The sequence below is a fragment of the Mesoplodon bidens genome, assembly GCF_964165515.1.
Source record: "Mesoplodon bidens genome assembly, chromosome: 2".
Lineage (NCBI taxonomy): Eukaryota > Metazoa > Chordata > Mammalia > Artiodactyla > Ziphiidae > Mesoplodon > Mesoplodon bidens.
Genome location: NC_138177.1, coordinates 47927605 through 47954768, shown reverse-complemented (window position 1 = coordinate 47954768; position 27164 = coordinate 47927605). Strand labels below are relative to the sequence as shown.

General features: G+C 53.8%; 1 protein-coding gene across 7 annotated transcripts in view; it reads left to right on the top strand.

Moving 5' to 3' along the window:
- PLEKHA6 (pleckstrin homology domain containing A6) overlaps positions 1-27164 on the top strand; it is an 82534-nt gene that overhangs the window by 47570 nt on the left and 7800 nt on the right. For 5 of the 7 annotated variants that reach the window (XM_081216269.1, XM_081216270.1, XM_081216268.1 and 2 more), the window contains exons 7-22: positions 2821-3023; positions 4763-5245; positions 6417-6933; positions 7369-7455; positions 13274-13342; positions 14571-14651; positions 14938-15087; positions 15906-16001; positions 17364-17475; positions 18046-18185; positions 20562-20691; positions 20891-20997; positions 21866-22042; positions 23071-23238; positions 23316-23449; positions 23973-24118. In XM_081216269.1, the coding sequence (XP_081072395.1) occupies positions 2821-3023; positions 4763-5245; positions 6417-6933; positions 7369-7455; positions 13274-13342; positions 14571-14651; positions 14938-15087; positions 15906-16001; positions 17364-17475; positions 18046-18185; positions 20562-20691; positions 20891-20997; positions 21866-22042; positions 23071-23238; positions 23316-23449; positions 23973-24118 (2800 nt within the window). Of the gene's footprint in view, positions 1-2359; positions 2401-2820; positions 3024-4762; positions 5246-6416; positions 6934-7368; positions 7456-13273; positions 13343-14570; positions 14652-14937; positions 15088-15905; positions 16002-17363; positions 17476-18045; positions 18186-20561; positions 20692-20890; positions 20998-21865; positions 22043-23070; positions 23239-23315; positions 23450-23972; positions 24119-27164 lie in introns of those variants that run through there. The other 2 variants (XM_081216272.1, XM_081216267.1) reach the window with 2 other exon arrangements.

The window sequence follows — 27164 nt, the reverse complement described above, 5'->3', positions numbered from 1 at the left end:
CTGCTCAGCGCCACTCCTCGGCACCCCTGGGGGATCCACCCATCAGAGACGGGACTGCAGCTATCTCATCCTAGGCCAGTGTTTTCCCACATTTAAAAATTCATGGCCCATTAAAAACAATGAAAATTCCATGCCCGTTTTGTATTTTATGATGCAAAACAAAGATCATAGGTTCTTTTTCATTTTCCAATATAAAATTATGATATCAACCATGCATTTTCTTAGTACAAAGCCCTCTCTCCCCCAGTTGAGAATTGCTGTGCAAGACCCTGAAAACACACAGGTTACTCGAGGGCAGCATCCGAGTTCCTGGGGCCCCAGAGACTCTGCCCTTTCTGTCCTTCAGCTCTGGTCACCTGGCCACAGAGAGGTGGGAAGACACATAGATGCTGCTCCGGGCAACAAGGAGGGACTTTTTAGGCACATAATTAGTTTCCAGCCTCCAAGGGTCCTGTCTGCAGAATGAGTAATCAATAAAACACTGGCTCCAAGGAGCCGGATTTTAGCTGGGGAAATAGGAACAGGCTGTTTAACCAACAACAAACAGGCCTGCTATACACAGACACGCACACACCCCCACACAGTCAGACAGCCTGTCTTACTCTTCCCCTCCAGACCTGCGCGCACACGTGCGCGCGCGCGCGCACACACACACACACACACACACACTCCGGCTCGGGAGCTCTGCCGGCAGCCCCGTTAGAACAACGTCCCGGTGACTGACACACCCCTCCATAAACCCAGATCTCTGGGCCCCTCTCCTCCGTCCCTTTCCCCTGAGGAGTGCACTGCCTCTTTAAAACCCAACTCTGAGGGCTGTGCTCAGTGGCCCACAAAAGGTTCAGATTGTGGCTATTCAGTGGCCTTTCCCCAGGGAAGGGAGGGGAGATGAGACAGATGGGAGACTTGTCCTGCTGCGGCCACCAAGCGAAACCCTCAGATGGCCAGTAATGAGCCGGCACTGTTCCCACCCAGCCTGCTGCTGAATGGCCTTCCTCTGTCCCTGCTCAGCCCCGTGGGGGCTCTGTGGGCTCATCCATGGGGGCACCTCCCTCAATTCTCTGGTCCCCTTTCATGCTTCCAGGCTGGTGCCCCCTCCTGGCTCCCCATCAATCACCCTGTCTTTTCCCAGGCCCTCTGCCTTCTCCTGTCACAAGCTGTTGTTCCCGTGCCTTTGCTCTCTCCTTGTTTCCCCATGGGTATGTTTTGTCCTCCAGCTTGACCGTGAGCTCTTCAAGTGCTAAGAGCGTGTCTTTGCTTTCCCTGTGACTGGTACCCAGAGCAGAGCTCTGCACACACAGGATGCTCACTGGATGCTTAGCAAATTAATTATTTGCTGCCACTCCTACCAGCCCAGGACACACCCACTCATCCCACTTGTGTGTCTCTCCCCTCTACAATAACCCTGTGTTCTCCACCCCAGAGGGCTTGCCTGGGCCCCTGCTCTCCATATCCCTGTGCAGTTTCAACCCCCAGATGCCTCCTTACAATTTCACTGGCTTTTCGTCAGCACCTTCCTGCCTCTGCCTACCTGCTGGGCAGCCGTGCTGGAGGGTGGGGACTGGCCAGATCCAGAGGAAGGAGGCCTATCTCTGTCCTTAGAGAAGTAGGACGCTCCCTCACTGGGTAATGGCTCCTGTGGAAAGACATCATGCGCTGGGGAAGGTGCTGAGGAAAAGTGAAGGTCCGGCTGGGAAAGCACTCGAAGGGTGTGGATTTGACACTGTTGCTTAGGCGAACCCTGGGGCTTGGCCAGAGGAGCCCTGTCTTCTCCCCTTCCAACCCCCAGAGACCCAGGATTTAGCACCCAAGGGGTCATAGGCCATAGTGGAGTTCACATCTGAGACTCTTAAACACTTTTGGATCTCTCATGTTGAATGGGATGAACAAGGCTAGCTGCTTTTTCTGGGAGATTGGTCTCTCCTAGGAAGTGTTCTGAGACCCCAGAAAGAATCTAACACTGGAGCGTCTTTTCCTCATGGACCCTCCCCATCAAACAGATGCATCAGTTAAGGCCAGAGCAATATCTCCGAGTTGTTTACAGTTGCAGGGCTGGTTTGGAACAGAGCTAGGATTAGTGCTGGGCTGCCCTGCCTTCTCTCCTCAAGCAACCCAGGTTTGCTGGGTGCAAGCTGTCCACCCCCACTCCTAGTGGGCTGACCTGAGCCTTGCTGGGTGCTGTGGTCCCAGTGGTGACACCGAGTAGAAGGGGCTAGTCTGAATAGCTCCCCACTTCCCTCTGTTCCTCAACATTCCTGTCACGTCTCCTGTCTCTCCTTCTGGTGTTCGGTTGACCTGTTCTCTGCTTCTCCTCCTTCTGGCCGCGTGAGGACCCCTCCTCTGGACAGGAGCTCGCTTCTGGGTTACCGCCTGCTGCACCTGCTTGCAGCCGCCAACTAGGTAGCGTGCTCTGACTGTCTGTGCATGCCGCCCGTGTGCCCGCGCTGTCCCGCTGCGCGGAAGAGAGTGTCAGCTTCTCAGAGGCTGAGCTGGGGCTGAGACTGGTATGTGGTTGGGGTAGGGGGGCATCTCTCCCGGGCATGGGGTAATTGCCCTTCAAATCAAACATGGAATTTGATGGGAGAGCGGGCGAGGTAATTGTCCCTCAGGTGGGGCAGGTCAGCTTACCTGGCTATTGGGCTGCCTAGTGGTGTCCAGAGAGCTAGTCAAGGCAGATACTTGGATGCCAGCTGGAGCACTTGGGACAGCTGTGGGCCTCCTCACGTTGCCCTGAGCTCCATATGGGGCGAAGAGCTGCAGGTCAGGGGAACGACCTGCCTGACCACCTGTCCTGTGGGCGTGGGTGTCTTCTCCCCACAGGTGACTGTGTGCTGGGTGGACGAGGCTGGGGACAGTTCCACGTACTGCCTCTCCCCACAGGCTGAGCATGCCGGGGTCCGCACCTACTTCTTCAGTGCCGAGAGCCCCGAGGAGCAGGAGGCCTGGATCCAGGCCATGGGGGAGGCTGCCCGAGTACAGATCCCCCCAGCCCAGAAGTCGGTGCCCCAAGCGGCACGTCACAAGTGAGTGCCGGGGACTGGGCATAGGCATGAGGACTGCTATTAGAGAGAGAGAAGAGGAGTGAAGAAGTGCCCATCTCTGTGCCCTTGCTGAGCCCAGCATGTGGACTTGGACCTCTGAGAACATGTGAGCCAACTCCTTGCCTCCCAGCAGGGTGCCTGGCTACGTGAATTCAGAGCCTATAGTCTCTTTGCCCCTGGCCAGCTCCTCCTCTTCTCTCTGAGCTGGTGGAGGCCAAGAGAGAAGCCAGGTTCCATCCGGGCCTGGCCAGGAGCCAAAGACCAGGGTCATTTGCTTGTTTTGTTATGCAGACAGGCTTTGTGGGACTCAGGTTTGAATCCCAACTTGAACACTTGCCCACTGTGTGACCTAAGTGTAAGTTACTTAGCCTCTGACCCTCAGAGACAGTAGTGATAATCCTACCTCACGGGGTTGTTGTGAGGACTCAACGGTAGAGGTAAAATGCTTGACATGCAGCAAAAAGCACTCAGTATGTGACTGCTCCTGTCAACGCATCCCGTCACCACCCGCAGTCTCAGCACCTGTCTCTACTTGAACTGGGCATTGAGTCTTAAGTTAGATGTTAACAGGGATCCAGCAGAAGGAAGTTTTACAGTATAGACTCCAAGTCTGTGTACATGTCTTGAAAATGTTTACCAAGCAGTGTCTCAGCAAGGATGCTTGACTATGTTGAATTGGGGAAGGTGTAGCGAAAACATTGTCATGAGATTCCATCTTTTCTTTGACCAAGGGGTGGAATTCCAGAGCTTCACTCATTCTTTTTTTTTTTTTTTTTTTGCGGTACACGGGCCTCTCACTGTTGTGGCCTCTCCCGTTGCGGAGCACAGGCTCCAGACACGCAGACTCAGCGGCCATGGCTCACGGGCCCAGCCGCTCCGCAGCATGTGGGATCTTCCCAGACCGGGGCACGAACCCGTGTCCCCTGCATCGGCAGGCGGACTCTCAACCACTGCACCACCAGGGAAGCCCCAGAACTTCACTCATTCTTTTCATAAATATTTACTGTAAATACAAATGTGTATAGGGTGCTAGGAAAACAAGGTAGGAAAAGTCTGACAAGCTCCTACCTCATGGAGCTTATACTCTAATAGAAAGCAAACAAGCTTGTTTGGGAGAGGGGAACTAGCCTCTTTCTATGCCTGTGAAGTTTAAGGCAACAGCTTCAGCCCCTGGTGCGCCTGCCATGTTTGATCTCACACAGTCCTACCCACCCTGCCAACGAGGGGCCCAAGACTCGTGGAAGTTAAGTAACTTCCTAAAGGAGAGAGGGCTGACCTGTCACAAACCTCTGTGGCTGAGACATCAAGGATGGTTCCAATTATGTGTAGTGCATAGTGCACACCAAGTGAGGGGGGCTGGATCAGGGACAGACTACAGGAGAGACCTAGTCTGGGTGAGGTTAGTCTCGGCCATAGCTAGGAGGCTGGACTCAAGAAGTTTCAGCAGAAGGGAGCAGAGGGTGACACATGAGGAGGACCAGGAGGGCAAGACGAGCACATATGCACAGGCAAGCTTGGAGTACGCTTTATAGTTGCCCACGCTGGAGCAAGAATATAAAATGGTAGGATTTAGGAAACAGAATTGGAATTCATGGAATCCTGTTTCCATCACTGCCTTCCTGTCCATCCTTCTCCACTCCTTTTCTCCTTCCCAGTTTCCCCCCACCTGAACTCCATGCTGGGCTGGAGTCCCTTACAACACCTCCCTTGGCATCCCACAGCCACGAGAAGCCAGACTCTGAGAACATCCCACCCAGCAAACACCACCACCAACCCCCCCAAAACAGCCTTCCCAAGCCTGAACCAGAGGCCAAGACTCGAGGAGAGGGTGATGGCCGAGGCTGCGAGAAGGTGGAGAGGAGGCCTGAGAGGCCTGAGGTCAAGAGCGAGCCTCTGGTGAAAGCCAATGGTGTCCACGCTGGACCAGAACCAGCCTCAGACCCGGGCAGTCCTTACCCTGAGGGCCCAAGGGTCCCAGGAGGTGGGGAGCGGCCCACCCAGCCCAATGGCTGGCAGTATAGCTCCCCAAGCCGGCCGGGGAGCACAGCTTTCCCACCTCAGGACTCAGAGAGTGGGGGGCACCGGCGGAGCTTCCCCCCACGTGCCAACCCCGACAAAATCGCCCAGCGCAAGAGCTCCATGAACCAGCTTCAGCAGTGGGTGAACCTGCGCCGAGGGGTGCCCCCTCCTGAAGATCTTCGGAGGTGAGGCCTGGTGGGGTGGGGTGGAGTGGGGATGGTGTACCGGCTGGGGGCTGGGGCTGGGGGAGTGACATGGAGGCACCCTCTGTTGGAAACCTCCTGGAAGCCAGGCTGAATTGGGAAACCAAGAAAACCCCAGGATTCCCTGCTTGCCCAGATGCTTACTAACCCCATGGTTCCATCTGTAGAGTTTGCCCCCTGCCCCTGACTCTTGCTCCCTCTGTCTACTTACTTCAGAGGAAAGGACGGAGCACCCAGTGCCTCTCACAGGACGCTGGGCGGCCTGAAACATGCAGGCAGTCACAGCGAGGGGCCTTTAAAGCTGTTCCAGCCAGACATCCGTCTGTGCTTCCCACCCTTGTACAGCATCCAGTGTTTCTACCAATGCGAGACTCACTAGCTGCCAAGGCAACTCACTCCGTTTTTGAAGCTCTAACTGTCTGCAGGCCATTATTTATAAGCAGTTTTTTAAAAAAGAAAAACGTTGCTACTCATTGGCCCAAGTTCTTTCCAATAGACCAATTTACTTCTTTATCGAGTGACTGGCTTTCAAATATTTGAAGACATTTATTGGACCTGATTGTGTTCATCAGGGCAAGTGGGGCTGCCGCTCCTTCCCTGGGGGTCTGGGAGGGCAGCTCACTGTGGTCGTCTGCCCTGCCCTGGGGACAGCGCCTCACTAGGGTTGAATCCCAGGAACAGACTGGTTGGGTCCTTGACAGGATCATAAAATCAGCGAAGGCATCCCTTTGTCCCTCCTCCGTTGTCCCCCTCCAGGTGTCTGGTACACTCTAGTGTTCTTTCTGCTCTTAGCCTCTCTGGAAAGAATCTGATCAATTGGTTCATGCTGAGATAGAGATGGCTAATAAGGCTTAAAGTTTCTCCCCAGGGAGACAAAGAGACAAAGAGGGAAGCTCTGAATGGTGAAATTTCTGGCCTCAGGGAACTGGTTGAGGGGGAGAGCTTTGAGGACAGGTCTTTCCTTGCACTTCTGGAAACAAGCCTCCGTGCCTGGGCAGTGGGCGCCCCCGTATGCTCGCAAGGTCAGCCTAGGGCACCGTTCACCTAGTCAGACCCCACTCTAGGCTGGAGGCCAAGGAGGAGGGGGCACGGACAGGTGGCTGGGGGCGTGCCCATTTTGTCTGGCTTCCTTACGAAGTCCTCTCTGTCTCAGTCCCTCTAGGTTCTACCCTGTGTCCCGTAGGGTCCCTGAGTATTACAGCCCCTACTCCTCCCAGTACCCTGATGATTACCAGTACTACCCGCCAGGGGTACGGCCCGATAGCATCTGCTCCATGCCGGCCTACGATCGGATCAGCCCACCCTGGGCCCTGGAAGACAAGCGGCACTCCTTCCGGAATGGAGGCGGCCCCGCCTTCCAGCTGCGTGAGTGGAAGGAGCCTGCCGGCTATGGGCGGCAGGATGGCACCACCTGGATCCCCAGCCCCTCCCGGCAGCCTGTCTATTATGATGAACTGGATGCTGCCTCCGGCTCCCTGCGCCGCCTGTCCTTGCAGCCCCGTTCCCACTCTGTGCCCCGCTCGCCAAGCCAGGGGTCCTACAGCCGCGCCCGCGTTTTCTCCCCCGTCCGCTCACCCAGTGCCCGTTTCGAGCGGCTGCCACCTCGCAGTGAGGACATCTATGCTGACCCTGCTGCCTATGTGATGAGGCGATCCATCAGCTCCCCCAAGGTGAGCCACCAACCTTCCCCTCCTTCCTCAGCCCCTGAGATCCCCCGGAAGCCTAAGACCATCTGCTGAGAAGAGGTGGAGATGCAAGGGCATCTGGGGACATGGGGTCACTGGGCTGTGTCAGCAGGACCAGGGATGCTGCCCAGGGGGAGCCACTGGCCCTGAGGTTCTGTCCGTAGGAGAGCTGCCTGGGGGATTTGCCTGTACCAGGAGCCCTAATTCTATATAAGAGGACAGAGAGGGTTCTATCTTTTCAAATCTTGAGGACCTGGACAGATCATTGCAAGGATATTGCAATGGTTAAAGGCTGTCCATTTTAGTTTGAAATCTGCTCTGGGACAGGTTACAAACATCCCTAACCTTGAACTTCAGTTGGTGGGGAAGTCCATATCCCAGCCGGACCCCCTCACCTCTCCAATCCCCTTTCTCTTCCAGTATGATTACCTGGGAGACAGGCGGCCAGTCCCTGCAGGACTGTTCCCCTACAACTACCCACCATCCCCCACGGTCCACGATAAGATGGTACGTCCTCTCCTCCCACTCCACTTCCCCTCAGGACCTCTCCTCCCAGGACGGGGCCAAACTAGGGCAGACGCAGGGATGCTCTGTGCCCGATGCCTGGCCCGTCTGGTCTTTAGCAGCCTCTGGATACCTCCTCCCTCCGGCCTGGACTCTAACCCCAATACAGAGAGTGGTGTCAGTTACCCCTCCTCCTCTGTGACACGGGGCAGAGGAGCAGGGACAAGATCTGGAAGCGTGAAATGTCCCCATTCTCTCAATCTCAGAACAACTCCTCTCCAGCATGCAGAGGGGCTTGGACAGGGGGCTTAGGCTATGGGCTGGGAAGAAAAGTTAAGCTAGAGCTCCCAAAACAGGCATGATCTTCTAGTCTTCTTCCCCCTAAGCGTACTTGCTTCAAGCTTGTCCTTGCCTGGAATGTCACTTTGGGGGAAAGAGACTAGAAGTCGGATTGAGGAAGAAAAGATTTTCCATACTGTGTCTCTGCCTACTTTCTCTCCCCTTTCTACTTGTGTCTCTTCTGGGCATTTGTTCTCCTGAGAATTTTTGTCTCCACCTGGAGAACTCGATGCAGATGCTCCCCCTGGGGAGCTGGGGAGAACCACTGGAGCCAACAGGCAGAATCCTTGTCCCCGACGGTCTGTCACTGACCCCTGTCTCTGAGTCTTCTCTGCCGGTGTCCAAACTCTATAGCCAAGACACACAGCAAGTGCACCCATCCGTAAACAGTGGATTTTCCAGAAAACTCAGAAAAAGCTCCAAGAAGTGCTGACTAGATGGCTTCAGTGGTGCTTCCCTCTCCCAGGGCAGGGCCAGGCTGACCCAGGAGCCTCGGAGTGTGTCCCTTCTCTCGCTGGGCTTGTCCAGCAGACAACCTCTGTGGCTGCCCGCACCCTTCCCCCCTCCCTTCCCTAGAATCCTCAAGGCCAGAGAGGCCTCTCTTTGTCGCTGTCCAGCTAACTCTTAACTGCTTTGCTTCCTTTTTATTGTTTTCTTTTGTCCTGTTCCTGTTTGTTTGTGTTGCCGTTGGGCCTCGGGCTCCGGGTAGGATGAACTTTTAGACCTTCAATTGCAAAGAAACCTAGAGTATTTGGATCAGCAGGTAGGCAGAGCTGGTGCCCCTTACCATCCCCCTGCCCTCCCTTCATGTCTCCCTGCTCCTCCCCGCCTCCTCATCCCCCATCCATCTGACAACCTTTGTTGGCAAAACCAGGACACAACAAAGTGGCTTATACTTTGGTTTGCACCTTCACACCCCTTCTCTGCAAAGCCCTTTAGGGCAGCTGGGAGTTTCCTGGGGAAAGGAGAATTGTAAATTACCACATGAATAATTAATGTCACCGCCTATTTGTTCGACCCAGATGGAACTGCCCCCAGGGGGCAGGCGGGAATTTGCATTTTTGCTGGATAGAGTTGCAGAGACAGGGAGGAGCTCTGTGCAGTGGCCTAAGAGGCTAAGGATTTAGTTCAGCCTGAATCTGGGAAATTAGCCTATCCTATTCCACAGGTTGTGGTTAAACTCCATATTTTGTAAGCGAAGGACCACAGACCTGCCCTCCAATGATTTTTTAAATTATGGTAATTTAGTATATATGTCAGTTCCTCTGCAAAGTTCTTTTGTATACACGGCTCATGTTTTCCTGAGAACTCAGTGCTGTAGGCAGAGGGAATGTCATCAATCCAGTGTTACAGATGAGCATCCTGAAGAGTCAATGAGTGTCACATTGCCTGGGCTCTCACCTTTGGCTACCTTGCCTTTTGAGACTAAGGAGGCTGTGATACTGGGTTTAGACAGGCCAGGGGTCAATATGCTGGGCAATTTATATGAGCACATACTCATATTCAGATCTGTGCTACAAATCATGGGGGACCCGGATGTGTACCAGATCCAGGTGGAGGCAGCCTGCGGTGGTGGAAATAATAATGTTAGTAATAATAATAATAATAGTGGCAGCAGTGACCGTAATTGGATGCTTCCTCCATGCCCTGCACTATTCTAAGCATTTTACAGATCCTAACCTTTATAACAACTCTGCAACGTAGGTATTGTTATTATCCCCATTTCGTAGGGGATATGATGAAACTAAAGCCCAGAGAGATCAAATAACATGCCAAGGACACACAACCAGTGAACAACAGAGCTTGGAAACGACTCTGAGCTTTTGACTCAGCTTACAGCTGAGGAAACATCTAACATGTGAAGAAGCTGGGGTCGAACCTCATCAGGATGATTTTGTGCTCTGAACATTGTAGAGAGAACCAGAAACTTGATATCAGAGGACATGGCTGCAACTGCTGGTGGTTCTAGTCACAAGCCATGTGACCGTCATCTCACAGGGTCTTGGTGTCTCAGTGAGGTCGTCCTCATGGGAGCCCTTGGGTTCTGGGAAGCATGATATACACATTTTAATCAGCGGTGATGGCTCCTGGCCCTCAAGAACATTGCATTTTAGTCCCAGAAGGAGCATGTGGTGTTGACACCGCAAGCATTCTAGTCCATGGGGGGATGACTCCCGGCAGGCCTTCCTCCCCGCAGCCCATCCACACTGCTGGCTTTCCAAGCATTCAGTGCAAATGGCAGGGCCCCTTCCTGGGGGCTTCTGCCCTCACAGAGGGGCTGGGGGCTTCAGAAATAACCTTTCAGAGGACCTCTTCCTAGATAAACGATAATACTCTTAAAAGGCAGTCTTGTATGATAAGAAGAGTCCAGAATGTAGTCAGACACTGCACTCTAGTTCCAGCTGGGCCATTTACAGGGATTTTTTTTTTTTTTTTTAAACCTTGGTCTCTCTGGGTCTTTGTTTTCTCAATCATGAGACGGACATTGTAGGACCTGCCCTTTCTACCTCACAGAGTTATTGGGAGAGTCGAGTGAGAATGTATATGAGAGCACTTTGGCTGGCATTGATGAGGGCTAGTGATTGCTACTATGATTATTTTATTGTTCTTTTTCTTCCAAAACTCAAAAATATTAATTGACCACCCTTGACCCCAGTGCTGTGTATAAGGTACTGGGTTAGGTGCTTTCTCACAAAATTTCTCTAACATTCTGGAGAGACAGAAGGTGGCACACAGGAATCCTCCTAGAGGCAAGGCCCACATGGGCTGAACGATCCTGAAAGCCATAGCATGTGTGGGGGCAGGCCAGGGTGAGAAGACCCCTGCTTCCTTTATTGTTTTTAGATCTACTGGTTGGGGAAGGAATGAGATCTGTGGGTGGCCAAGAAGAGCCTGGGCCTCCCTTGCCCTCTCAAAGCCTGATGTGTTGGTAGATCTGCCTTGTCCTACACACATAAACATAAACACCACACACGGGACACAGGTATGACACACAGGCAGCAAACATACACATACCACATACAATCACACATACACCACACTGGCACACCCCATACACAATAAACACAATCTCATTCACACTCACACACACGCACACGCACATGCGCGTGCACAGGCTCTAAGGAGATAAGGACTGACTTGAGTTCAGATCCTTACAGAAAAGGTGGTTGATGTACTGTTGACTTTTAACCATTTTGCAAAGATTCAACCTCATATTACAATTGCTCTTTTAAAAGCCTTTTAAATCACACTTTATATCATAGAAAAAATTCCCAACTGGGCTAAAGAAGTAGCAAAATCAGATCCTAGGAGAGCCTTTTAAAATGCTCTAGAGCCTGTGAATGGGGGTGGAGGGGTGCCCCTCGCCCTGTCTACAGCGCACAGAAGCAAGGCTGCTTTGGGGCCGCTGCCTAAACAGGACAAGAGGGAAATAAATACGTGTGGGTCCAACAAAGATTGGGAAGACAAGGGCAAAAAACGTGGGGGTTCCCTGAACTGTGACCTGAGAAGATCTGCCCTAAGGTGTCTCCGTCCCTTCCCTTCCTCACTGCCCCTCCCCAAGAAGCTTTTCCTGCACAACTCCCCTCTTGTCTTCTGCCTCCTCCTAGAGATCAACTGAGTTAAAGGGACTTAGCCAAGGACACTCCCTAATATGTTTACATTTGATGGTATCACACTGGAACCAGTGGGGGAAATGATGGCATTCCTGGTTGATTTGGTTGGCTCGTCCTCCCTCCCTCCCTGTCCGTCTCCCTCACCCTTCCTCTGTCTCTTTCTTTTTCATCTGGCAAATAGTCTTTCCCCCTCCATGTTCCTGATGATCCTTGAAGCATAAGGATAACATGTTGGGAGAGCCGTGTTCCGATCTCTGGTGTCCCTTTAACGTGGCTTCCTTGCTTTGGCCTCCTTGTTTGCTCCCTGGCGCCATCCCAGATTGGCATGGATGCTACCAGCCCAGCTCTGGAAACCGTGTTTAGCAATCCTTTCTACTCTAGAGCAGAGGTGGGCAGGGTTTGGGGAGAGAGACCTGTGCCTTCCCAATGTGACGGCCCATCCAAAGAGCGGGTCACATTTTCTTTAAAGTGGTTTCATTTAGTTCAGATTTTGGGAGATCGGACTTTCCAACTGCCTGTGTGGTCTTTGACCAAACCAGTGTGAGAAATGAGAGCTGGTCCAATGGGATGAGACCCACCACACTCAGGCGCCCTGGGGAGGTGTCACTGGGCTGGGGCCTCTTCAGAGCCACAAGCGAGGGCACAGTGGCCTCCCAGCTCCCTTCTGTGGGCTTTCCTCAAGGGCAACTTCAGTGTGTGTCCTGAGATGGAGTTCACAAGGGGTGAATGATGGGCAAGGCCAGGCAGAGGATGCTGGAGGCCTCAGGAGGAGCTGTCCTTTCCTGTTTCGTGGAGAGCAAGCACAGGCGGGCGTGGGGAGACACCTCTCTGTGGGTCTGAGTTTGAATAGTCTGTTCCTTCCTCTGCTGCAGATGAGTGAGAGTGAGACTCTCATCAGTATGGTGAACCGCATGGTGGAGAACTCCTCCCCCAGGGCCCAACTCTTCATGCAAGTAAGACCTCTGCCTGGCAGCATGGTCCCTGTCAACACCATTTTTCAGCTGCTTGTGCATGGTCGAGTCCACCCATCAGGGATGAGTCCACTCCACCTGCTCACCTGCCAGGCCTCATCTCCCAGGCTCAGCCTGGCCTCCCTCCTTTATTTTCACTGTGTCTCCTCCATTCTTCACGTTCATGGGTGAACCCAGGCCCATTTCCCAGACCATCAAAATAGCCAGCACTGACATCTCATGCCATGCCAGGGATCGCAAAGCTGCTTTTTAACGTTCAGGACTTCTCTTTCATGTTTGGTATCTTCTTAACAGTTGTTGGGGTAAAGGGCACGAGGGGTGTGATATGGAACCATCCAGTGACGGAGTTGTGTAGAATGTGCTGTGGTTGCTGCATGTGTCACCAAAGGCAGGCGCCTTTGCTGGACTGAGAGACACTTCTGGTTTGGGCACAAGCCCTGGGGCTGGCGTTCAATCTAGTAGGGTGGTCGTTCTCAAATTCTTCCAATGCTCATTCTGTTCTCCCAGGTCTCATCCTTATCAAAAACAGCCAAGACTTAACTGTTGTTCTCGTGGTTGTTACCAGTAAGCCATCTGGGAGGTACACAGCCCTGGAGTCCCTCTTGGCAGTGGATTTTAGACCTTAGAGGAGAGGAGATACAGAGCACGAGTGAGCAGCATCTCTGCCTCCAGAATCAGCCCAGGACAGTTGGGACGGAGCTTAGGCCGGGCTGTCCCACGCTTTCCAGCCAGGGGGCAGAGCCCTAGCTCAGCCCAGGTCCCCAGAACAGATGCTACCTGAGGTGATGGGGCTGTGGTCGGTGGCAAGAACGGAGCAGGACCGTCAGCGCTCCCGTCCCTGCGTGCCCTGCCCCGGCTGTGTCCTCTGCCGTGGTAACCGGCCTCCTGTTCCTGCAGGTCCCTCCATACCCAGAAGTGTTCCGGGACAGCCTCCACACCTACAAGCTAAACGAGCAAGACACAGATGTAAGAGCAGCTCTCCCGCTCCCTCTGTCCACTCCAGCCCCTCCCGCTGCCCTCCTCCTCCTCACTCTCCTCCGTGGGGGCTTCTCCTCCGTCCATCTCTCATCTTCTGTGGCCCTTCATACATTTGATTCCTGTCCTCTCTCACCGCAAAGACAGCATTCTGCCTGGGGGTCCTCTCGTCCTTACCACTCACCCCTACCTCCCACCATGGCTGTGTGTGTTTCTCCACTGAGTTCGAGGCCCTCTTATCTACAGCGCTGGCATGTGCTTCCTTCAGGAGCACAGACTTTGTTAGGAGGTAGAGCATGTAGTCCCCAGGTGCCTGGAAAGAAGAACGAGGCCTGGCTCCACCCTCGGGGAGCTTCTGGGCAGTGGGAGGCCCAGGTAGCAGCAGGTGGCAGCACAGGATTCCTATGCTGAGCGGACTGTAACAGGGTCTGCAGGAGGGCGGGGCGGGGGGACCACCTGGGCTGGTGGAGGCCGGGGACAAAACAGGTGGCACGTGAGCTGGGCCTTGAAGTAAAGGGCCCAGAGGACAAGATTTGGCCCACCAGAAAGTAGCCAAGGGGGTATTTGAGGAGTGGCATGGATAAAGGTGTGGACGCAGGAAAGCACAGGTCTTCCCAGAAGACAAGTTTGGCCTAACCTGCCTTGCCTGGGTAGCAGATCTGCCCAGCAGGCAGGGGAGACGCTCTGTACAGGCAAGGACCAGACCTCAGAGGGAACCACCGTCAGCCATCCTGAGACTCTGGAAGGAGGAGGGGAGATCAGGGTCCTGTGGGACTAGGGAACCAGTTTACATTGTTCAGGGGTTTCGCTAAGACTGTTGTTCAGAAACCGGCCTATGCCTCTAATTCATACACACCTGGAGGCCTAGGAGGCGAGGCTGTGTTATCTCCTGAACCCCCTGTGAATTGGAACCCCAAGAGGATGGGAGTGCAGAAGCTGAACATTTGGCTCTCAGCCCTCTCCCCTCTCAAGCTGACTCGCTTCCTCAGAGAATAAATTTGTCTCCCCTCCCAATGGGTCTTTGGAGAGTCCCCCAAGGTGAAGACCATCTTCCTGTTCCCAGGAGCCTCCAAGGTCAAGGTGAAGGCCCAGGCTTCCTTGGCAGGGGAGAGGAGGTGGTATCCAGAGGCCAGGCCCTGCCAACCCAATTCCCAGGTCGCCATCAAACCGTCTCCTTCACTCCCTTCTTTCTCCCTCCCTTCCCCCTTGGGGCCCCCAGAAGCTGCTGGGCAAGTTGTGTGAGCAGAACAAGGCGGTGAGGGAGCAGGAACGGCTGGTGCAGCAGCTCCGAGCTGAGAAGGTGAGAGCCGTGGGGTGGCCCTGAGTGGGGCAGAAGGGGGGCTGGCCCAGAGAAGGTGTGGGTTGCTATCTCCATCCTGCCTAAGCTGATGAAGCTTTGCCCCTCCTTAAACTTCTGTCCTGCCCTTAATCAGACCTACTGAAGCTCTTCTGGGGACCTTAGCCAGTGTGAGGGAAACCTCCACTAAGCTGCCGGGTTGAACCCCTAGGGCTCAGGCCTCTGCTTCTGAAAGCCTGGGAGAGGAGATATCAAGGCCGCTCATAGCCATTCCCCTGCCTTTCTTCAGGAGAGCCTGGAAAGTGCCTTGATGGGGACCCATCAGGAACTGGAGATGTTTGGAAGCCAGCCTGCCTACCCAGAGAAGCTGCTACACAAGAAGGAGTCGCTGCAGAACCAGCTCATCCACATCCGGGTGGAGCTGTCTCAGGCAACCACGGTAACCTGGGAGCTGGGTGTGTGCTCCCACCCTGGTCAGCACGTGCACGGGGGAGCCACCCTCCCAGCTGTGCTCCTCTAATTCCTTTTCTCCTCTGACGGCGAGAGCAGGGTGCTGTCTGCGAGGGGCATAAACAAAGACCTTAACGCTGCCTTACAAAGAGGCAGCAGGTGTGCCAGCCTGCTCATCCCATTGAGTCTCCACCAGGGAGACTGGCTTGTTTCCCACAAGCCATATCTGCACCAGGATTCATTCAGGACAAAGGGAAGTTGAGGGCCACTTATTTCCTTGGCTGCTCTAACAGCTTTGCTGCCCACCTTTTCCTCTCCCCTGGAGAACCAGGATACCGGCAACATGCCACCCTGGTTACTTCCCAGTAGGCACAGGGCAGACCCTCTGACACAGAGAGCAGCAGCAAAAGCCCCAGGAAAGTGTGGCCCAGAGGGAGGAAGGTCTCTAACCTCCAGGGAACAGGCACCCCCAGCCCTTTCCTTTTTTACCCTCTACTCTCTATCACCCGATCTGGGGAGAACAGGAGGGGTGTGAGAGTGAGATTAGCCCCTTTTGGCCTGCCTGCCATCCAGAGAGGACTCCCCTTTCTCTCTGTTTGGGCGTGCAGTAGGCTGGGCTGTTGCACCTCCTAAGAGGCCAGTGTTTGGCTGTTCAGAATGTCTCGGCCCTGTGCCCTCCCTCTCCCATCCCTCTGCATCGTCCTCCCTGATCTGCCGGACCCCAGGTACCCGGGCCCCAGGCCCTGAGGCAGGATGAGGAGGGGCGGTTTGACAATTGCAGCTTCTCAGTAAGCCCTCCCCTTGCAGGCCCTGGCGAACAGCACCATGGAGTACGAGGGCCTGGAGGCAGAGGTCTCTGCCCTGCACGACGAGCTCTGGGAGCAGCTCAGCTTGGACCTTCAGGTGAAGAGGCCCACAGGCAGGCGGGGCTGCTGTGTGCTGCAGGCCCTCCTTTGTCATTTTGGCTGAAAGAGACCACGGTGGCTTCCCTTCTTGCTTTAGAAATTTCAGAGACTTACGACCAGGAGTTGGTCCTGAGATGAAAGACAAGGTTCAGGGCCTCTTAAAACAGACTCTGAGTTTCAGGGTGAAGATAATGTGGGATCGTTCTTTAGTTCCATCAGATCACGGGGGAAGAAGAAAAGTTGAAGCATGGGAGACTTTAACAGATATATGAATGTAAACAAGATCATGATAAATACAAATCTCTCTCACGACATCAGAAGAGTACGCAGTGTGGGAGCCATCCACCGGGGAATTTTTAGGCGGGAAAGAGGCCTTTCCTTCTGGGATGGGTCAAAAACACTCTGCCTGGAGGCAGGAGGATGGACATTCTTCTTCTTTTCCTTCCTCTGTCTTTTCTCTTCCCAGGCTCTGCCCCTTCTCTAGCTCGCTTTGCAAGCCCTGTCTCTCTGATGCTGTTAACACCCTGGTTTCCCCCATTTTCCTCCTGTTTCCCTCCTGGTAACAAAACTTACCACCCAACCTTGCAGCTTGTCAGGTTAGGTTAGTCTCTGGACCAGAGGCCCCAAATGCCACCATGTTCTGTGGGCAAGCCTCACTTTCAACGCAAACATTTTGGGAGGTAGGATAGCGTCATGGTCAAGAGCACCAGCTCTTGAGACCAGATTCAGATGGTGGCCACACTGCTTACTAACAGATGGTCTTGGGCGTGAGCCTCTTCGCCTCTGAAGTGGAGACAACTGCTGTCCTTGCCTCGTAGAGGTGTTGTGCAGCCACAGTGAGTTCATGTGTGCAAAGCACTCAGCACAGTGCCTGGTATAGGCGGGCAGGGTGGGGTGGGGGGCAGCGGGGCGGGGAATGTTAAATAAAAGGTAGCTATTATTTTTCAAAGAGTGGACACTGTAATTGAGTAGAATTCATGCATATCAAACAGTCCCACAGATTGTGAAACAAGACAGTAAACCAGAAGCTCTTGCCCCTGGAAAACAGGCCACCATCAAGTGTCCACCTAGAGGGGCGTTCACTCCAAGACCACCCTGAGCTCCCCTGGGTGGGGGGCAGAATCAGAGGGACAGGTTCTCACTCTCTTCGTTCTGAGGCCACATGTTCGCCTAAAAGTGCTCTTTGCTGTGATGACACAGCCCTCTCCTCCTGCAATTCCGGAAGCCGAAGAGGCAAAGGCTGCCCATGAGAAAGATGAGTGTGCTAGAGGGATGTGTGTGTGTACATGAGCACGTGAAAGCTCCCCCCGGGACACTCCTTGGTAGCCACTTCCTTTGACCTGCTCTCTGGCTGTTTCAGAATGAGGTGCTCAACCGACAAATCCAGAAGGAGATCTGGAGGATCCAGGATGTGATGGAGGGGCTGAGGAAGAATAACCCATCCCGGGGCACAGACACAGCCAAGCACAGAGGTAGGCGCTCTGTCCACCAGCCTCCTGGCTCCTGGCCTCACCAGAAAAACCTCCAGTGTCTCTGGTCTCTATCCCACACCTGCCAACTCATACCTCTTCAGGCCCTCACACTGTGCTCAGAGCCAGTCAGGGCCTTCTCAGGGCTCCAGAAATTTCCCCCTGCCCAGAATAGACCAGATATACCAATCAGAGATGCTGTTGCCCTGATACTCTAGATTCCTCCCCAGAACAGGTCAAAGAGCACCTGTGCCTTCCCAGCCCCTAAGCCCATGGGCCCACTGGTGATCTGAGACCATTACCTTAGTGTCTTCCTTCAGCCCAGGGACCTTGGGCTGTCTTTCTGTGACACCTTTGAGGTAGTGGTGTCATTTCCATCCATTATCTTTTCCTGCCCAGCTCACCTCTCAACAGCCAACCTGTGAGCCAGCCCGTTACAAGTCCCTTCAGCAGGCCCAGGTGGCCCTGAGACCCTAAATCCTCCCCTGCCTTCTCCCCCTACAGAGCCCAGCCACACTCCAGGCCACACCCCTACCCCTTCCCTCATCTCTCTCCTCTTCTGTTTCCCCAAAGGAGGACTTGGCCCCTCAGGCACCTACAGCTCCAACAGCCCCGCCAGCCCTCTCAGCTCCACCAGCCTCACCAGCCCCCTGAGCCCTTTTTCATTGGTGTCTGGCTCTCAGGGGTCCCCCACTAAGCCCGGGTCCAATGAGGTAAGCTGAGATCACGGAGAAGAAGGTGGGCGGGGGAGGGAGGACTAGGTCCTCATTTGCCTGAAATGATACAAAGTCTGTGCCCATCTCTTCCCTAGAGGCCTCCAGTCGTAGTGCTTCATCTCTGTCTAAGGTAGTCATTCTCACACCCAGTTTGGTGACCCTCCCTCCAGACTTCTCCTTTACTTGTTCTCATCTCCAACTGTCATCTTTAGTTGCCTTTCAGGGAAGTCTTCCTGAGTACCAGGATGGTTAGCAGAGACACCAAACACTTAATAGGAATTTAAATCTAGGATTGTTCTGCGGGTGAGAGGGCTGAGGGTTGGTGTGGGGGGACATTTGCCTAGTCAGTCAATCAGCAAGTGTTTTCTGAGGCTCTGCTCTGGGCAAGGGATGGTATGAGACCCTCTCAGAAGGATGCCTGAGGGCCTTCACCCCACCCAGTGTCCAATGGGGACCAAGACCCATTCACAGTGAACAATCCTCCTCTGGAACGTGGTGGCATATGTCTCAATACTAAGCCACGTGGTTCAGAGTGTAAATGTTCTGATGTTCCAAAGAGAGGGTGGAACTTAAACTGGGCCATGAAGCATTGGGACAGGTAGAGGAACAAGGGAAAGGCATTACAGGCTGGAGAGCTGGCAGAAGCAAAGGTACAGGGGAGGGGTGTGCCCAGTGTGATGGGGAGACAAGGAGGAGAGAGCTTCAGAGAAAATGGGGGACCAGTGCACAGGTGGGGGCTCAGTAGAGGAGGGCCTTGTAGGCCAGGCAGGGTTAGCTCTGGAGGTGGAACTCCATCCAGGCGACGGGTGGGCGTTTGGTGGTCCAGGGCCCTGCCCCAGGCTCCAGCAATGTTGTCGTCTGCCTCTGCTAATGCTCTTTTCTTCTGCTCTCACAGTGGCTGCTCTTGTTCCTCCTAATGCTCTGGCTTCTCTCTGCCTCAGGAATCTGGCCCCCCGCGGCCTCCCCTCCCCAAAGCCTACGTCCCCCTGGAGTCTCCTCCCACCGTGCCTCCACTCCCTAGTGAGAGCCGCCTCTGGCCATACCCCAACTCCCCTTCCTGGCACCGCAGTGGCGAGACAGCCAGGGGTCAGGTACCCAACACCCTTGGGTCCTGGAGGGCAGGGACGGAGGGAACGGGGCCCGGCAGGAGACCAAGTCATTGTCCCCATTCCAGTATTAATTTTCCCACAGCTCAGCTTCTACTGGCCCTCTGTCAGACTCTGGGATAAGCAAAGGGATGGTTGAGACCCTCATACTGGTCCTCTTTCCCCTTTTTGCTTCCTGTGGACAATGAAAACCTGAGTTGCTGCCCTACCCCGTGGCAGCCCATGGCTGTAGGTGGTGGGTTATGCCCCACTCCCTACCAGCATGACCAGACGATGGAAGTCCAGTGACACCCCCCCACCCCCCACTGGTGCCATTCCAGTCCCTTCCTGCCATTGTCCACCTCAGACCCCAATCCTCCCATGCTCTCCCTCTCCCCTTGCCTGTGTCTCTGCCTTGTCTATGTCCTCTGAGTCTCATCAGCCCCTGAAGTGTAAGGATACAGACCCTTTTCTCCCCTGTTCTGGCTCCTTCTCTCACCTGGATCCCTAGCCAAGATCCAGGAGAAGTATGCAGTTAGGCTTGGAAGAGGTTGCATGGTGAGTAGAAAGACTCCTAAAATAGGCTCACAACCCTTGAGGGTCTGCCTAGTGAGGTGGGCAGAGCAGGTATCACTGCCTCGGTTTTACGGACAAAGAAAGGTGATAGGACTTACCCATGCTCTGTAGTTGGGCCAGAGCTGGAGTTTCTGACCTCTGGTCTAGTCTCTCTGTACTCCCCTCACTGAGACTTAGATTCTTCATCCCCGTGGGAGGGGATGGCTCAGATGATGTCTGAGGTCCCTTCCTAGTCACATGATTCTGTGAGACCACAACCCAAATGCCCTTTTCCTTCCCACAAAGCTCATCTTGTTCTTTTGCTCAAGTCTTGGGTGGGATCCCAACAGAATCCACAGATATCCTTGGCCTTGTAGCCCCTTCCTCCAACCATTCCTCCTCTGGCTCACAGCAAGTCTGTGCTTTTCATGTTTGCCAGAAGGACTGGTTGGGCTGAGGGATCTCTCTGATGGGCCTCAACGGAGGCCCTCTTGGAGGCCCTGAGCCCTCATTCCCCAAGAGGACCACACATTGGCCAGTCTTAAGGTGGCATGGGTGGGAGGCTCCAGTGCATCCTTGCCCACTTCCCAGCTGGCACACACAGTTTCCCTGCCCCATGTTTTTTCAAAGGTTTGCACTCCCACCACTGCAAAGCAAAGAAACACCACCAGGGACCAAATTCTCGGTGGTCACTCTAGCACCATCCATCCATCTTCTCATCCCTTCTCCCTAGCCCAAGGCAAGCTATGAGCAAAGCAAGAAAGACCCCCACCAGACATCACCCCTGGACACCACTAGAGACGTCAGCCTTGTGCCCACCAGGCAAGAAGTGGAAGCAGAGAAGCAGGCAGCTCTCAACAAAGGTACTTCCTGTTCCATCCTCCCCTGGAAGTGAGGCTAAGGGTCAGGGAAGAGCCCAGAGAGGTGCTCGCTCACCTCCAAGGAGGTGCTTCCCCACCTGGGCCTCTCACCTCCATGGAGGGTGGGACTGAGCCTCTCTGAGAAGCAGGCTGCCCTGTGTCCCTTTTTATGGGACCCACTGGCTACTGTGTCTCCCTGCAGTTGGCATTGTGCCCCCTCGGACAAAGTCACCCACTGACGAAGAAGTGACCCCATCAAGGGTGGTGAGGAGGAGTGCCAGCGGGCTCACCAATGGACTCTCCTCCCGGGTGAGTGCACGCCCGCAGGCTCCGAGAGCTTGTGCAGTCCTGAGCTGGGCTGGGAGCCCAGGGGCCTCCGTGTGTCCACCTATCTGTCACTGTTCAAGAAACCCAGGGCTAGAAGGAGGAAGGTAGAACAAGAAGGAAGAAGGCAAGCGGAGGAGTTCTCCTTCAGGGAGACGTCACGGGACAAGGAAGCTCTACATAATAAAGATATAAGAATATTTAACAAAATTATTGTAATGTGCCAGGGATGAAATACAAACGCAAAAGTCAGTGGTCAGAGTCGAGTGTCCTGACCAGAGGCACCGTGTTAGTTTCCTGGGGTTTCTAGGAAGTTAATAAAACACCACAAACTTGGTGACTTAAGACAATAGAAGCTTATTCCCTCACCGTTGCAGAGGCCAGCAGTCCAGAATCAAGGTGTCCGCAGGGTTGGTTCCTTCTGGAGGCTTGAGGGAGCCTCCATTCCATGCCTCTCTCCTGGCTCTGGCTGTTGCTGGCAATCTTTGGCTTGTAGACGCAACCCCACCCCCCGCCCAACTGCGTTCTCCACCTTCACATCACCTTCTACTCTACGTGTCTTCTTTTTTTTCTGTTTCTTATAAGGACACCCATTGTTCGATTTAGGGCTCACCCTAATTGAAGATGATCTCATCTTGAGCTCCTTAACTTGATTACATCTGCAAAGACCCTATTTCCAAATATTTCCATTCACAGGTACTGTGGTTAGGACTTGGCTATATCTTTTGGGGTCCACTCTTCAACCCATTACAGGCAGGCTTCCCAGAGAAGGGAAATTTTAAGGGATTAAGGCAGATGAAAAATCTGGGTGCGGGGGCGAGGCACCAGTCAGAGCCCCGTTCTCCCACTACAGCAGGAGCGCCCCAAGAGTGCTGTGTTCCCTGGCGAGGGCAAGGTCAAGATGAGCGTGGAGGAGCAGATTGACCGCATGCGGCGACACCAGAGCGGCTCTATGAAGGATAAGCGGAGGAGCCTGCAGCTCCCGGCCAGCCCGGCCCCCGACCCCAGTGCCCGGCCTGCCTACAAAGTGGTAACGTCCTCCCAGCCCCCACAGGCATGGCCTGGCATCTGCCAACACTGCCCACGCCCAGGTCCCCACCAGCCTGGACTGGAGGGGTTGCAGGGAGGGAGGAGGTTTTAGTCAGGGAGAGACCAGGAAGGACCCAAGCTGGGTGCCTGGGAGACCTGGGGGATGCTTGTCCCCGACTGGGCAGAGGAGATACTACAACAAGTGTTTCCTTTTTTTGTGTTTAAAGAAAAATAACTCACAGAAAGGAATGCCTTGATTATTTTGGCTGAAATGAATTATACAAAATTCAGTTAAGAGAGGTTAGTACAAAATCTGCAACCTAGAAGTAGCCGTCACTTGTTTCTAGAGCATTTCCTATGTGCTTAACATTGGGCTGGGGGGTTACTGAAGGTAATCATCATAGCTCACCATCACATGGCACAATATAAGTCACAATCCCTTTCATGTTATTTCATTTAGTCATTTCAAGGATGCTGGATTAGGAAGTATTACCCCCATTTTAGAGATATGGAAACAAAGTCATGAGAAGTTAAGGGATCTCTGGGCCACACAGCTATTAAGTGCAGAGCTGGGAGTAGCCCAAACTATTGGCCTAATTTTTCTTCCCATTAAATTTCAGAAATACAAGAAAAATTATGGCCCATGAGTCCTGCCCTCAAACAGTTTACATTCTAATTGGTGGACTAGAACTTCTAGCATATGAAAAAATTAGAGATCAATATAAGACACACTGATTCAGTTGCCCAGAATATTATATATGGCACAGGATGTGAACACAGGTACAGCAGGATGGGGACAGAAGACAGTGATGAGATTTCACCTTGGGGCCCTTGGAGGTGAGCAGGCTTTGGACAAGCAGCATGGAAGAAGGGTAGCTCAGCAGTGGGGGGTGGCCAGGTCAGGCATGCTAGGCAGGGACAGTGAGGACACGGGCATGGTTAGGGCTGCCTGGAGGCGTGGGTAGCAGTGGAGGTGCCGCTGGCAGTGGGACAGAGGCCCTGCGTGGTCACGACAGTGCTGCCGCCTAGGTGCGCCGTCACCGCAGCATCCACGAGGTGGACATCTCCAACCTGGAGGCAGCTCTGCGGGCAGAGGAGCCTGGTGGGCAGGCCTACGAGACACCACGGGAGGAGATTGCCCGGCTCCGCAAAATGGAGCTGGAGCCCCAGCACTATGATGTGGATATCAGTAAGGAGGTGAGCAGAGTCCAGGAGGGGCTGGGCGGGGGGAAGCCCAGGAAGGGATAGAGGCGGTGACCTCGGTCGCTCCACAGCTCTCCACCCCAGACAAAGTCCTCATCCCTGAGCGGTACATTGACCTGGAGCCTGACACTCCCCTGAGCCCAGAGGAGTTGAAGGAGAAGCAGAAGAAGGTGGAGAGGATCAAGACACTCATTGCCAAGTCCAGGTAACAGGCCTTGGGGTGAACCTCCACTTCCTCTACCCACCCTGGCTCCTAGGGCACCTGGGGCACTAGTGCCACTGAATCCAGTGCCTGGACTCATGCGGTTGGGGTTCCCAAGCCTCCCCAGCAGAGAGCTAATGGAAGCAGTGGTTCCAGGCAGCGGACCGGGCCCAGGCATGTGGCAGGGTTGGTGACGCTGCCATCGGTGCCAAAAAGACCTGCTGGGCTCGCACACGTGCTGTCGTCAAGACAAACTGTTGAGTTGCCCTCCGGTGACTTCTTTTCCCTGTCAAGCCTGCCCTAAATAGTCACTTGACCCTTCTAATTCATCTCTAAATGGTGCAGGTAGGGGTCCCAGCACGCGTTTTGCTAGGGTCCCACTCACCCCAGCGGACAGGCTTGCTGGGAACCGGAGCCTGCATGTTAACAGGCCCCTGGATCCCTGCCAACGTCAGTCTGCAGGCCCCCCGAGCCAGTCGGACCATCCCGTCCCCGCCTCCATCTCTGTGTGTCTGTGCCTCTTTAGTATGCAGAACGTGGTGCCCATCGGCGAGGGGGACCTTGTGGACGTGCCCCAGGACTCAGAGAGCCAGCTGCAGGAGCAGGAGAAGCGGATTGAAATCTCCTGTGCCCTGGCGACCGAGGCCTCCCGCAGGGGCCGCATGCTGTCTGGTGAGAGGGGCTGGGCCTCGCTCCGCCAGGGAGACCGGCTGACCAGGCGTAGGGGAGGTAGTGCAGTGCGGCAGGGGGCCAGGGACAGAACAGGGAGATGTTCCTTGAGGTCAGAATGAGCCCTTATTGAGCGCCAGGGGCTGTGCTAGTCTCAGGGGGTGCAAAGGGGCCAGAGTTGCTGACATCTGGGAGCTCAGAGCCAGGATGACCCACCTAGCTGCCGGATAGAGGAATGGCCAGAGGCCATGCGGGGAGCACAGGGAGCCATTCTACCTGGGCAGGTCCAGGAAAGGCCCAGAGAAGAGGCGATAACTGAGCTTGATTGGAAAAGATGCAGGTATGTACCAGTGGTGGAGTGAGGGCCAGGTATTCCAGGGTATTCTCTGACTTCCCATTCGTGCTGCATGCAAATAGCAGGAATGAAAAGGGAAGATGGTACAAGCAGCCAATACAGTCACCACCTTGGCTACTGACCCAAACCCACTTTTCTGCTAAGAAAAGATGAGTACAAGGAACTGACTTCACACTGATACAAAGGCTAGTGGGTCTTATTGGACACTATGGGGTTGCAGCCAATAGGATTCACTTCCCCTCAGCTTGAGGAGAAGCACCCCGGAATAGAGGAGAATGTAATTGGGAAGAATAGAAGAGACCCTATGAATGGGAGGCTTTGAGGTGGAGGAAGGACAGTGGTTAAGTCATTAAGCATGGGAGACAATATTCCCCCCTCCTGAACACGAAAGGTGCTTGCGGGGGCGGGGGGAGGGGGGCGCTTCTGAAGGCCAGTCCAGACGAACGCCCTGGATGGATGCCAGGCTTGTGATGACTTTGGTTGAGGGGGCAGAGACAGGTTGTGCCAGCCAGAGTTATGGTAGCCTGGGCAATTGTCAGATTAGAATCGTGGCTGGATGCACAGAGGAAGGAATGGCATTTCATGTTGGTGACTCGGAGGGTTTCAGTGTTTGCTCTTTGAGGCTCCATTTCCTCATCTGTAAAATTCAAATCAAAATACCTGTCTGGTGGTGTGAAGATGGAAACGAGGTGCGCTAAGCACCTAGCACCATGTCTGCCACCCAGTAACTGCTCAATAAATGCTAGCCGGCTGTGGTAGCAGTAGTGCTGGTGCTGGTGGTGGTATTAGCTGAAATAGCAATTAGCTAAAGTAGAAATAGGAATGTTTTGTGGGTTTTCTAGCTATTTTATTTTATTTTATTTATTTATTTTTGCCGTACGCGGGCCTCTTACTGTTGTGGCCTCTCCCGTTGCGGAGCACAGGCTCCAGACGTGCAGGCTCAGCGGCCACGGCTCACGGGCCCAGCCGCTCTGCGGCACGTGGGATCTTCCCGGACCGGGGCACGAACCCGTGTCCCCTGCATCGGCAGGCGGACTCTCAACCACTGCGCCACCAGGGAAGCCCTCTAGCTATTTTAAATATGGATATTTTCAGAAACCAGAGGGTTTTAGGCTACAGCAAAGGAGATTTAAGTAAGCTTTAAGGAAGAACCTACTAGCAGTTGGCATATAAATGGACATTAGAATGGGTGGCCAGGGAAAGCCCTTGGAGATACTTCAGAAACAGGCTTTCAGGTGGGCAGGAGTTGAGGGCAAGAGAAGGGATGGGCTTCAGAGAGCCCCATCTTGCAGCCAGAACCGAAGGCAGCAGAACCAGTTTGGCTACAAGGAGGCTTCTGTCAACCGCCCCGTAGTTTACCTGCAGAATGAACTCTGAAGCTTCCCAAGATCAAATTCCACACGCTCTGGGCAAAAGGCAACTTCCTATTTCAAGGGTTAGCGCATACAGCACTGTTAAAACTTCCCTCTGCCCTTTCCCCTGTCCCAGCCCCTGGCTCTCTCTTCTATAGCTCCCCCGCCAAAGGTGCCATGAAAACAAAACCCACCCTGGCTCTTCAGATTCCCCCTTGATACACATGGGCTTATATTTCAGGGTCAGTGTGCTGAAAACAAATGGTCACCTTGCTTTTGCCAAGACCCCAACTACTTAAAAAATGGCCGTGGGCCAGACCTCAGACTTAGCCCACTGTCCCCACCACCCCGGCCTATAGCTCAGATTCCCAGAGCTGCAGCTCTGCCAGGCACAGCAGGCACTATAGGGGGGGAGTGCTGGGCACAGGGGGCATGACGACAGTGCAGCGGGCAAGGGATGTAGTTCGTGCCTGAGTGGGGGTGTGTGGCCTGGATGCTGTGGTCGGTGGCGAGCTTGTAGCAGTTGTTGGTATACCTGGTGTGCAGTATCTGGGAAGATGCGGCAATTTTAAGTTTGTATGTGTGGCGTGATGTCATTGCAGTGTCTGTATTGGGTAATGGTTGTAGATACATATGTGTGGGTGCATATACACGTGTGTTATGTGTGGGTGGAGGGAAAGTTTGAGTACAAATACAGGAGTGTGTCTGTGTGTGCAAAATGTCTATGGGTGTTGGACCCATTATGAGTACAGATGATGTTTGGGAAGGTGTTGACGTGAGTGTACGATACGTGGGTGGAGGTAGTGCTTATGAATGCACATGTTTACGTGTGATAGGCTTTCTTTGCAGTATGAGGAATGATAAGAGTATTTGTGTATACGTCGCGCACAGTGTATGTACTGCACATTTGTGGACACGCACCTGTGTGTGCAGGATGGAGAGAGCACAGCCTCATGAATGTACCTGTGACCGATTACGCCTGCAGATGTGGTAGCACTTGTGAACACACAACTGTAATAGCACATCTGTCCAACGCCTGTCCAGTGCACATGTGAATTTACTTCGATGGATATATTCCTAATGGGTTTAGTATTTTTCTGACTTCTTACAGAGGTTATATTTAGCAATCAATCTTTCTTGCTCTCGCTCATTTAGTATCATTATAAACGTCCTTATTTTGCTGACCTCTGTGGAAGGGATGCCCTTGGGGGCTGTAATCCATACAGATCTGTTTGTAGCCCTGCTAAATGCTACCAAACTGTTACACTTTTGTTTGGTAATAGATCTTTATTAGAGTATAATTGCTTCACAATACTGTGTTAATTTGTGTTGCACAACAAAG